General features: G+C 32.3%; 1 protein-coding gene across 1 annotated transcript in view; it reads right to left on the reverse strand.

The window, feature by feature from the left end:
- The window catches only part of CEP128 (centrosomal protein 128), a 129,503-nt gene that overhangs the window by 84,384 nt on the left and 32,027 nt on the right, over positions 1-13,092 (reverse strand). The window contains exons 9-12 of the mRNA XM_062577300.1: positions 12,193-12,279; positions 10,782-10,856; positions 9,425-9,557; positions 7,648-7,808 (exon numbers count right to left, since the gene is read on the reverse strand). Of these exons, the coding sequence (XP_062433284.1) occupies positions 7,648-7,808; positions 9,425-9,557; positions 10,782-10,856; positions 12,193-12,279 (456 nt within the window). The remainder of the gene's footprint in view (positions 1-7,647; positions 7,809-9,424; positions 9,558-10,781; positions 10,857-12,192; positions 12,280-13,092) is intronic.

Genomic DNA, 13,092 nt, shown 5'->3' on the forward strand with positions numbered 1-13,092 from the left:
GGCTGGAAAGGAAGCAATCCTTGATTAGGACCCTGTAGCATCCAGAAGCTGAAGAAGGTGCCACTAACAAAACAAAAAAAAAAAACAGAACAAAAAACAAACAAGCAAAAAAACCCACCACTACCACACAAGTAGTATTCACTTTAGACCTTCAGATTTTACCTTAATTTTTACACACTTATCTTGGATGAAATCCTTAGTAAGCAGTTTAGAATTTAAACATTTTAAGGGTTTCTCTGATCATATGAGATAGAAATACGGAGAAATGTGATTTTTGTTTTTAATATTCACCCAATTTTCTCCTTCTCAATTATGACTGCAGTAAACAAGAGTAAGATCTAAAAGAAAGGACAAGAATTTTAGGAAGCTCCATTTATTCAGGAAAAAAATCCTACACTCCTTGGACATCTCAGTGTTTCCTCAGACTAACAAATTACTAAGCACCTATGGCTCCACAAAAATTTCTATGCAGATGAGAAATGCAGCCTTCATATTAAAAACACAGATTCCAAGGAGCATTTAGTGCCTTTGGTGGCTGAGAGTCAGTCACCTAGAGAAGTCACTGGGCTGCTCTGGATGCAGTAAGAGCCTGACTACATTCTGTGACATATGCCATGATACTATGGAGGTTCTCCTGTCTGAAGGAGCTGAGGACATTTAGGATAGCTAGTTGTTAACTATATTCTGAAGATCTGTACAGTGATTTTTAGCTTTTTGATGCTTTTATCTCAACCTTTAAAAAAAACAAAGATAGCGCCTCAGGATGCACTGACAAGGGAGCACACGTGGCATATAATTGTCACTCAGAGATGATTCAGATGTGATGCAGTACAACAGCTACACTGAAGAAATAATCATACAATTGAAGTCATATCTACTTTGGGATGGGCCTCCTACATTTGTACATGGTACCAAGCACAAGTTTAGAGTCTTTGACTTCCAATTATAAAATCCAATGTAAATAAAGATATAATGCACGTTTACTATTGTACCTTACTATTTTCTTTAAAAAAATACAGACAGTATTTGATAATCTGGTATTCCTACCATGAGCTGAGGAATGAAGCAAATTCTGCACTTCTGTTATAACAAAAAGAAAAGTTCTGACTGTGGTAAAAAATCATTACGTTCTTACTTATTGGGCAAGAAATGCTAAGGTACCCAAATTTGTACAACATAATAAAGGAGTATAACCAAACCTCAGTGTGCAAGGAGGATGATAGACATATGACTATGCATTTCTTGTTTAATGCACAGTATCATCTGCCATGCAGTATGACAGCAAAAGAAAAAAAATATTTCATTAAAAACGGCATAATAAAGTTCATTCACAGTCATTACATGAAGTCTATCATATTTTAAAGAAAACTTTAAAAGAAGCACTCTAAATCATATTAAACTCAGTAAATTGCCCAAGTATTTTATTTTTTTAATTAAAATGAATTTAAATCTCAACTTTTTAATCATTTAATAATGTTAAATGACTAAAAATGCTTTTTAAACTATTGATTTAGACTTCCCATCGTATTTTCTTGTGCAAGACAATAATCCTCAAAACAAATAATCAGGAAAAAGATTGTTACTTAATCTGACCTGCTGTTAAATTCAAATCATATATCATTAAAGGCTGTAAGAATTACTTATGAATAGTTACACCTGCTCATTCCAAAACTCTAGATTATTACCCTTTTATTGTGTTATTCTTGGTAATCTAAAAAAGTTTTTTGAAGGATAATTTTATACTTTAAGCTTATTTATCTATAGAGAACAGTACTAGTCACTTTTATATATAAAATTTACATTAAACTTACACAATGAAAGACTTGAAAAATAGATGATTTTTAAATAAGAACAGACCACAGACCAGACTTCAGATAGTTCAAGTGAAAGCAAATATTTCAAGAAAAACTTTCAGATCAGGTAAACTGTATCCATCTCTTTTGACAAAAGCTTCAGCTAGAGAGTCTCTGTGTGCTGGAAACAGAAATGAAGTGGAAAAGACATGAAGCTTGTCTCAGCTATTCTCACTTAAGATCTATCCCTCTCTCTCGGATGGTTCACTGCTCCCAAGCTCACCTAGGCATCACCTTAGGTGGAAAGGAGGGAAAGTCAGCGTAACTTCAACCACATCCAGCTCCCTTCCCTCTAATAGGGGTAGACTGCAAGCTATTCTGGAAGCATCAGTTGGCTCTCTAGACAAGGAAACCAAAGTATTTGGGGGTAACAGAGTAGGAAACTGGTTAAAGCTCTAACTCTTGCCTAACAGATAGCAGAAACAGAAGTAATCAAAGTCATTCAGAGCAAATCTGAGAGCAGTCTCAGGCATAACTGCTAAAAATAATGTAAGCGTAGTTTGAAAAGCCGATGATATGACTGATTTTCTTCTGGCAGGCTTCTTGGTAACATATTCGGTAGTTTTTCTTACAGTTTTGAGCAAGTATTCATAGGACATCCATCATAAATTACTTTAATCAGTTACCTTAACTTGATATTAAAAGATAAACCATACCAACATTGTTAAACTGAAATATATCCTAGCTGTATTAAGGCCACTCTGATGAAAGTACACACTCACTAACAGTTTTTAGGAATCTGATCAATGTAAGATAAGTTAGGAGACTACCGTGGCCTACCTCAAGATAGAAAGCTTCAGACAACAAAAATTCTGCCTCTTTCTGACTCCATAAAGAGAAACAAGCATAGTAGTTATAGTTTCAACCTAAGTTTTAACAATGTATTGTTTCTTTGCTTCCCTTTCCCCTTTACAATAGATTGGCAAATATGAAAGAGAATTTACAGCTATTACTATAGAATTATTTTACCATTGACTATGCTTTGTTTTGTTATCAAAGTCAAGATTTGAACCCAAAGTATCGTAATCAGTAATGTAATCTTTAGATGTTTCAATTTCCTTCTATAAATTTCAAGTGGAATAGACTAGTTACAAGTAAGACCATTCTTAGCTGTTAAAATTAATTACTTAAAGCATTAACTTTAAGTAACCTTTGGAATAAAAGTCTCTGTTCCTCACAATCTCTTCTAAGGTCTAGTAAGTCCTCCTTTTTATCCTTCACACTTTAACTAGCCAGACTGCTCTGGGATAAGAATTATAGACTTACTCAACCTATAAAAACTTTACACAAGACAAATCTACGTCTAATTTTTTTTAAAAAAAATAGATTAATTTTATTGTTTCATTTTAACAGTGCTACTCTTAACAAGAGCTCAGGAGAAAGGTACCAGAATATTCACGTTAACTCAGTTGACGCCAACATAACATCAATTGCTTTCCTCCTACCTCTCGTATCTGAAGATTTCTTGGAATACTTTAAAAATACCATTAAATTTAGTTAGTACATCACTACAGCAAGTTAGTACGCTAGGAAGCTGTATGCAAGTGTTAATTATGTTTCAAAAAATATTAAAATTTGAGTATCAGCCAGACAGCAACAACTCTACTTCAATAAGCAGGCCCTGTCTAGGTATGAGGTAGAAGCAGAGCTGTTAAACAATTTTTTTACTCGGGCAAACATTACTTATACTTTCTGAGTTTAGTGGCTCTAGTTCACTTTATATCCAATATCCCAACATATAACCTAGCTTTCAATTCTCATGACAAACTCAAGGTAGAGAAAAAGTAAGGTCAATATTTCCCATTTAAAGTCAGTTATTTATCTAATGTGTAACCTAATTGCCACAAGCGCTAAATATGCACCTCTGCCACTGTTGTGGTAAACAGTATAATTCAGATTTCTACCTCCTAGCCTGACTACACAGATCATCGCTTTTAAACAGCATTTTCAACACCTCACTTCAGAAAAATAAACAAAAAAAAATATCATTTTACCACAAAATTAGAAAAAAATCATTTTAAGTATAGAAAATGCAACTGAATATTATGTATTCAGTGCAACATTCCTCAAAACATTTATGAGCCATTAAAGCTAGAATGCAAGAAAGGCTAAGCCACTTGGCACAATTTACTGTAAATCAAAACTAAATGTCTCATATCACAGTTACCATGTGCAAACATTCTATAGTGATAAGCCAGTAAGCCACATTTCACCCCACCACACTAATTGTATTAGTCACCTAAAGTAGACCTTCCTTTAATTTTTTTATTTCACCTCTTTTTATGCCATGTAGCTCAGCAGTACAGTCACCAGTTTCTACTGCTATAAAATCACATCACTTCTCACAGTGTTACGACTTTCAATAATGCTAAGTCAGGAAACTAATTACTTCTCTTACTAATCTTTACTGAATGCAGAACTCAAATATTAGTTTATTCATCACAGTCTGATCTGCATCTCTCATCAGTCAGGATGTATCTAACGATCAAGAACCACTGATCCAGAAGGCTTGAAACTTTTATACAAACAGAATAGGCTCAAAGGCTCTGAAGGTTAATGAAGTTCAGCGAGTTAGGAAAATATAAAAACCAAAAACCTACCCCCAAAAACAAAACACAAAAAAACAAAACAGTAGGATACATACATTCAATCAAGAAACTTAAACTTATTCCTTCAGTAAAAGATATATTGCACAAAATCAGTTTCATGAAGTGATGCCTTCTCCATATTTTTTCCAAGCATCAACAGGTAATAGTTCACGTAAACATAAAACTAAAAAATTTTAATTATTTTAGGTTGACATGTGGTTATAAACAGTTTTAAATGTATATACACTTTTCACTGACAAAATTTGCATCTGTACACTATTTGTGTATTTAAAAGCCACTGACACAGCAATATAGATATCAACTGTTCTGTGGCAAAATTATGGGTTTCTCTCATGAGTATATATTTTTAATTTAGAACATTGTTACACTTACTGCTTTTCAGATATCTTAATTGACTCACATACTGAAAACTATTGACCAAGAGGGTCTTCATTACAGGAGGAAAAGCCATAAAAATGAATTTTAATGAGAATAAAAATAAATTAAGACTGACACATTTATATTAATGATAAATTCTATTCTTAAATAAACAAATCAACATCTTTTTCCCATCAGAGCTAGCAAGTTTTTAACAAAATAACTGTCTGCTGTTATGCACTGAGCAATACTGTAAGATTACTTTGACCTAATTAGAATGAGAAATCTTTACACAAATGATTTTACAAGCTGGACAATGCATCATATATTCTTTTAGGACTATATTGCCCTATAACTGGTCAGAAGAATAGCATGACTTCAGGCATACTTCAGTGCAAATATACTTCCCACGCATTATAGACTTTAGAAAGAGCTAAAACAAACAAGCAAGCAAGCAAGCAAAAGAATATGCTAACTGACAGGAGCCAAACACATTATAATGGTTTCTCACTTGCAAATCTAATTTCCTTGCAGAATTTAAAAGTCATCTCTCTTCAAACATGCTTACTTCCTGTTGCTTTTGAAGTAGCATGAGAGTTTGCAGACACTGATGGAGAAATTAGGGTATTTTTATCTTTAAAATTTGTGTACTATATGTTTGTTTATTTGTTATCCTTAAGAGTCAGCTTGAGCCCATTTCTGTGTAGTTCCATACAGAACAATACACTTAAAATAGTTACATGTGTTTGCAATATCTTACCGAAGCAGGCTCAGGTAAACTAAACTAACTGAAATCAAAATTTTCCATATTAAACTTAACAAATAATTCAAGATGAAAGTCACTCCTAACCATGAGATCAAGAATGATTAAAAAAAAAAAAAAAAAAAAAGACTTAAGATACTTAATAAAACATATTTTTTTTATCCTTTCCATTTTATGTCATACTGTGATCTTATGGCAAGTGTCCAGGACTAAATGTACAACCTCAAAACTTAAATTGTTGAAAACAATGACATTTAAATAAATCAAAAAATTTTATAATATCACATGTACATGTACCAGAGGCCAATAGAGTCATATCCTTCCCACTAGCCAAAGATAAATTACATTCAATTCAAACACGACTGGTCACTTCCAACTGGGAACCAGACTATCTGATATGAGCAGCTGTTAGAATAGGCTTGACAAAAGGCTTTGTTAGTACATACGTTTAGAAATTCACATCCTTGTATTTCTTGATGTCCTACTGGAAGAAAAATATATAACAAAAAAATAGTTATTTTCCTGTTACTGCCTCTGTAGGGGAGTGGTAGTGGGAAGCTGATAAGAAGTACAAAGTATTTTGGGTTGAGAAAATCAGAAGTCAAAGATTTTTTACTTGCAGTAGTGGCAATGACCCTATCTGAGCCCTCTTCCATCAATATTTTGATAGAGCAGGAAGTTAGCACTAGAATACCATTCTGATTCACAAAGTGTTCTGCTAGCAGAAGTTTTAAAAAAGGTTTTCTATGGTTTGCATCCCATTGACTTCTGCTGCCAAAGTAACTGGAATTTCTCAAGTCCAAAAAAACAAAGAACACAGCATGTTTCAGGTTCATCTGGAGTTGTGCAGGAATCAATTGACAGCTAAAACAAATTTTGATGCAAATCAGCAAATGTGTTCTGCTTGTCTCTTCCTCTATAAGAGTATTAACCTAGGTTTGGTTTTTTTTTCTAAAGCATTTATCTATTTTTTTTTTAAAAAAAAACTGTTCAACTGTCAATTTTCATAAAACTTTTAGGAATCAAATCTTTGAAACTTTGGAGTTTTTTCTAAATACAATTTGACAGGTTAGTTTTAAATCAGCATGCAAATTGAAAAGGGAGTGGTGGGAAGAAAGAAGTAAACTGAACAGCATAATCCTATAAATCTATGCAGAGAAAAAAAATCTAGTTCCTACTTTTGAGCTGCCAAGAAAATGGTAAAACACTATTTCTGACAAAACTACCTTTATTAGAAAAAATAAACATACAATTCTCTGGCTTATTGAATGCCCCAATACATGTGCAATAAATATTAAATGACTACTGAAATCTCACTTAAAGGTTTTGCAAATAGGTTCCTCATTTCTTCTGTCAGTCATAAAAGACAACAGTTACCATTCAGGGAGCTACACATGATCCAAAAATATAGAACTCTTGTTCTTAAATAAAAGGCTACTGTATCCTCACATCTCAATTAGTGACCAAGGTAAAAGTTATATATCCCTTTGACAGAGACTGCTGTCATTCTTTGCAGAAAGGATCACTTTAAATAGTATGTGTTTACATTGATTAGCAAGCTAGTGTTTTTCATGTATGGGATTATTATTATAATGATTACATTGCACCTAATTCCTAAAAATGTGCAGTTACGATCTATTCTTCTTACTCTACTGCACCACCTCATACAACAACAAGAAATCTTAAGTTGTTTAAAAATCAAACTTTAGATCTAAAGCATGATGGAATGGGAAATAAGAAAGCAAGTATCAACTTACATAAGTAATTCCACAGACCAGTGTTAATGACAACAGCTGATAAAATCAGATCTTTTCTTTGCACAGAGAATAAATAAATAAATAAATAAAACCAACTCATGAATTCATGGGTGACAGCAAATAGCTTTTTTTTGGTTTATCAAAAAGATGAGAAGGAAAAATCTCTGCAAACTCAGGCCACCTTTCGAAGGGATCCACAGACTAAAATTAGAAAAGCATGACATCTGCTCTTATTTTAAAGATTACTCCCTGATCTGGCACATCACCCATCATAAACATATGGAAAATGATTTACACAGAAAAGTTACCTGTATGTGTTCTGCAAGCTGTGCTTTCTCCTTCTCCTTACGCTCTATGCATCTCTTTAATTCTTCTACCTCTGACATTACAGCATTATGATTCAGCTTTGCTTTTAGCTCCAAAATGAGTTTCTCCAGTTCTTGCTTTTCTCTCTCATATTTTTCAGCTACTATAAAACAGTGAGAACAGAAAATATGTCAAGTAGACTTTTGGAAAATTATTATTTTTTTCCTCATTTCTCTTTTAGCAATTTTTTTCTCTATATGTGACTACTCTTCAACTTTTGTTTTCATTGAGGCCTCAGGGAAAAGGCAGTATTTACATCATAACATTCTACTAGATGAGACTGTACTTCTCTGCTTATTGTTACCAAATCATTTGGGTTGAAGGGGGGACAACAGTCCCCTATTTTTAGGTAAAAAGGGGCAAATAAAGAAAATAGCATGGGAAAAACTAGGGGGAAAATTCTGGTGCCAATGAGATTTTGCCACAAATTCCAAGGTCAGGATTTTATCCCACAAAAATAACACTTCCTAATTTGAAAAACTTACTATTTGCAAATGATACATCTAAAATACTACAATTAGTCTCATCATGAACTTTTACTGGAAATTTCTATAATTGTACTGAATTTTCTCAACTGGAAATTCAAAGATCTTCAGACAAAACCTTCTAGTAGAAGCAAACAAAATCTCAATCTGTATTCTTTTCTTGCATCTTAGAAAAAAACAGAGATAATGCAGTAAGAAGAATCAAGTGCTTAGAGGTTCATTTCTCTCCATACATTTTAATAGCTGTAGTACACATTTTTCTTTCTTTCTTCATGTTTTTACAGCAATTTTGCTATAGTTATAAAACAAACAAAATTATTAATAAAAATATGTATTACCACAAATAAATTCACTTCTAAGCTAATAGAGTAACACTCAAGTGACTGAAGAAAAACTATTAAAATTACAATCTTTGTTACATGTCTGAACCTAAGCCCTGTACGAAATATATCCATTTTCCAGTTCTATGGAAAACTTGTATGAGGCTTGTAAAATGAGGAGTTCAATTTTAATAACCATGATAATTCAACAGCCGCAGTATGAAAATATAAAAAGAAGTTATTAACCAAACCAGTCACTGAGACACTTTGAGTCCTGTTCCTCTATTATTCTGACTAATACATTTCTGTGTTAACTAGGAGAAGGAGATAAAGACTTTTTTTAGTGCATTTTGATTATATTTGAAAATTTTAAATAGGGATAAATATCTAACAAGGTAGTGAAGACCTAAGGCTGTAATTTAACACACAAGATTATAGTCTTCATCTCTCTGCAATATGTTACCCTTTAGAAATCCTGACAGTTAGTAAGACCCCTGAATTACTGTGTAAATTACTTTTGCTTTGATTTTCAAATTGGCAGAATTTAAAACACTAATGGACTGAAATGTAAAATTCCAAAAAAATGGGTGTTTTAAAAATTTCCAATGCTTTCTGTTCTAAGAATAATATTCACTTTCCAATGCTTTTCTGTTCTAAGAATAATATTCACTTTGCTGAAATTGTCTCTAATAATCTTAACTTGTTTTAACCAGACAAAATATTTTATCCTTAATTTTAATTATCCTTTCTATTTATTTGTTTACATTCAGATATTGGTACTAATAAAGTGGAGAAGTTAATAATAGAAGTTAATAACTGTTTTAGTTCAAACAGTAGAACAACCAGACTGAAACTTAAACAGAATTGATTTCCAAGGTAAATAACACATCTAATGCAAAATGGGAGAGCTATACCTGTTCTAATTCTCTTGTCATCTTCATGTTCATCATGGTAGCTCTGGTGATGCATAGCAACATGTGAAATTTGATGTTGTAGCTCTACACGAGCCTCTTCTGCTCTCAAGAGTCGGGAGCGAAGATCCTCAATCTAAAACATATGTACAAGTATGAAATGCTTAACAAACTCAGAAAGAAAGAGTAAATAGTGTACTTTAGATTTATTTATAAAATATTACCTATATAGCCTTCTTTGTTTTATTATGTTTTTTTTAAAGAGTGCTCCAGATAGTAAACAAACGAAGGCTGGGTCAGTTCCTAGTTTTGGCCAAACAACTACTCAAAATGAAAAGATCCATCTTAGCTCATTAGGTTGATAATGGTAGAGGATTAATTTTTCCAGACCAAACTGGATTCTACCATTTCATATGTTGTAATTGTCTTTTTATATTACATTACCAGTAAAAATATCTATACAAACTTGACAAACGATATATTATGTAAATTTTGCTCATTAATTGTACAATATCAATATTCTTAAGAAATATAGGGCTTTTAATATTTTTTCTTTCTTTACTATCTAACACAAAGATGGCATTTTATACAACTTTATACAATTAATTACTTTTTAAAGAAAATATACTAAAACTCTGTTAAAGGAAAATAACTCTCAACACACATTACATCTCCCTGAGAATGTATGTGACACACTACTAAATCCTATGCACAATGAGTTAAATTTAAAACGGTAACATATCCAACTCAAATATCTGCCAGATACTCAAGTCAAACAACTAATGCTAACTGACTCATATGCCAATTGCTTGCATTTATTTAATATTTTATTCCCCCAACTTCTCTGGGAGAAGGATTAGATATGATTAGGAAAGTAGTTACTTTTCTAATGATATTATCCAGGTCCCTGCATCTTCTAGATTCAATCAAATCTACATGAACAGACATTGTTTGGAGCACATTTTAGACAGCTTTTCAGAGATGTTTTATTCTCCTAGCATAACATACAAAACAACAAAAATTTCTATGTCCCTGAATTAACTAAAGCCACCAACTATTGCATACACTCTATAACAGAATAACTGTTAATATAGAAGTTGTACTAAAAAGTACTATGAAGGATAGCTAAAAATTATATGTTTATGTACTTAAACGATACCATAACTATTTAAAAAAATGGAAAGCAGAAAAAGTAAAAATAGAGTTCAGTCCATGTATTTTAGACTCAAACCTTTCTTTCTGTATTTCCTTCTTCCTTCCCTAAAACAATGTTATCAGAGTATAAGATAGGAAAATAGCAAGATGACTCAGACCTAGCCTAGGATGAAAACAGGAGGATTTTCACCACAAAAATAACTACCTGATGCAAAAGAGCTTCTCGACTGCCTTCTGACTGATCCAACTTTTTCCGCGACAGCTCCAATTCTTGCTTAAGCTTTTATTACAAAAAATGATGAACAGAAAAAGTAATTTATGCATCATAATTTAAATATCTAATTCTGGCACAATTAAACAATATAAACATTATTCAAATATAAGTTATAGTATACACAACATCCTTATCAAAATTTTATAGCAAACAGTACTTATACCTGCTATACTTATTTGAATTATATAAAGCAAATTTAACTTAAAGCCTACAATTTTTTTACAGTATTCTGTATCACATGAAGATTTAAAATGGTGTATGTATAAATCCAAAACAAGAATACGAAAGCAAATTCATTGCTAAAAAACAAAAAAGGAAAAGAGAACTAAGAAGTTTTTACATCATTGTCCTCAGATTTGAGGCATAATTTCAAACTCTGAATATCATGTCATTTTCAATTTTTCTAAGCCTTTGCTATATAGCTTATTCATTACAATTTTAAAGATTACATGTATTGATAAAACTGCATAATTATGTACACTCTGTACATAATTATGTATACTTCGTGCTTTTCTAGGTTGTGTAGGAATTTTATTCCAAATATTAAGAAAATTGATAAACTGAAGTGTTTAGAATTCCAAACGACTGTTTCCTAAAATATAATGTCAAGGGAATTTAGAAATGTGTAATCAGCAAACTGATGTACCATTTCTGAAAATAGAAGATATGAAATATTTTCAGTGAATTCTAACATAAATAGCTCAAAGACTGCAAATATGCACATGGAAATAAAAATATTTTTGACAGAGGAAATTGTTATTGCAGAGGTAGAGACCACATTGAGAAATCACAAATCGCAAGGCTTTGAAGGTATTGACCAAAGGGTTAAACTTGTTGTTAGAGGAAAAAAAAGCTAGCAAAAGTTTCCATAAACAAAGAGCAATATGGCCCTAACAACTTGCAAGAATAGAAATATAAGCAAAATTATTTTCTACGAACAGGAAGAGAGCAACATGGCATTAGACAGTTCAGTAAAAGGAGTATTTAATAATAACCAGGGTGCATAATAGCAAAACACAAGTTCGCTGTACGGACAGAGGAAAGTTGTATCTTTTGAGCTGCTGCAAAAGAAATAACAGCAGATGTAGGGGACAAAAGGAGAACCAAATAAAGGGTAATTCCCAAGTTTTAAAGTTGTGTGTTAGAAGTAACAGACTATAACTAAAGAGCTTTGGAGGAAAGATAGAAGCATAGCTGCATTCAGAGCGAAAAAGCATCTTGTTACCTTACAGAGTAAAGAAAGTTTTACCCTGCTGATTCTAACATGAGAGGAAAAATATACTATAAAATGACATTACATACAATTAAAACTAGACAAAAAAGAAAAATATTTAAGTCTTACTTGGTTCTTTTCACTTTCATATTTCACAAATTTATTTTTCATGAGTTCTTCTGTTTCATCTGCTTTAGCATCACATTTCTTTAAAGCCTTTAAAGGAAAAAAAATATATTAGGAACATCACTGTAAGAAGACTTCTGTAACTTTTCCGTAACTTTTTAAGTCTCTGAAGAGAAAGAATCTGCTGATATATTTAACAAAAAAATCTAGATGAGTGTTTTCTGACTATGTTTACTATTTCCAGAAAAAGCCAACCTATACTGTTAAGAAAAAATAAATATAAGACAGTGTATATATAAACACATCCATGCATAGAACTGGGAAAAATACAATGTCAAAACTAGCATTAACATCCTTCCGATCTCTAGACCTCCAGACACTGAAAGCTGACCCCAGACATTGTGAGATGAAGAAATAAGAGGTGATTAGAGATGGAAGCTGTAAACAGATTAAGAGGACATATACATTTATATTCTCTTACATAAAATATGAAATTAAATGAAATACAAGGCAGCAGTAGTAAGGAAAACATTACTAAAAGGTTGTTTTGGGAGCCCAAACCAGAAAGTTATTTTTATCAGAATCTGGACAGATGCTTAAAATCAGCGTTAAGATAGGATGAACTGATATATTCCTGACCCAAAGCTACTGAGTTCGGAGTGCCCTGTTCTGAGAAGTGGCGGGAGGGGTAGGCAACAGGGAGAAAACTTGTGGGGCTTGATAATCAGAATTGTTGAATATTTTCCCAACTCTTATAAACCCTTTTCCTATCCCCCTCAAACTGAAGTATCTAAAGTTGTTTATGTACTTTTTGCAGAGCACATTACCACAATAAAATTTCCTTGCAATCAGTTTCAAATTTTCCCCCTCTAAAAATGAAGACTATTTTCAGAACATAGCCAG

The sequence above is a fragment of the Rhea pennata genome, chromosome 5, assembly GCF_028389875.1.
Source record: "Rhea pennata isolate bPtePen1 chromosome 5, bPtePen1.pri, whole genome shotgun sequence".
Taxonomy (NCBI): Eukaryota; Metazoa; Chordata; class Aves; order Rheiformes; family Rheidae; genus Rhea; species Rhea pennata.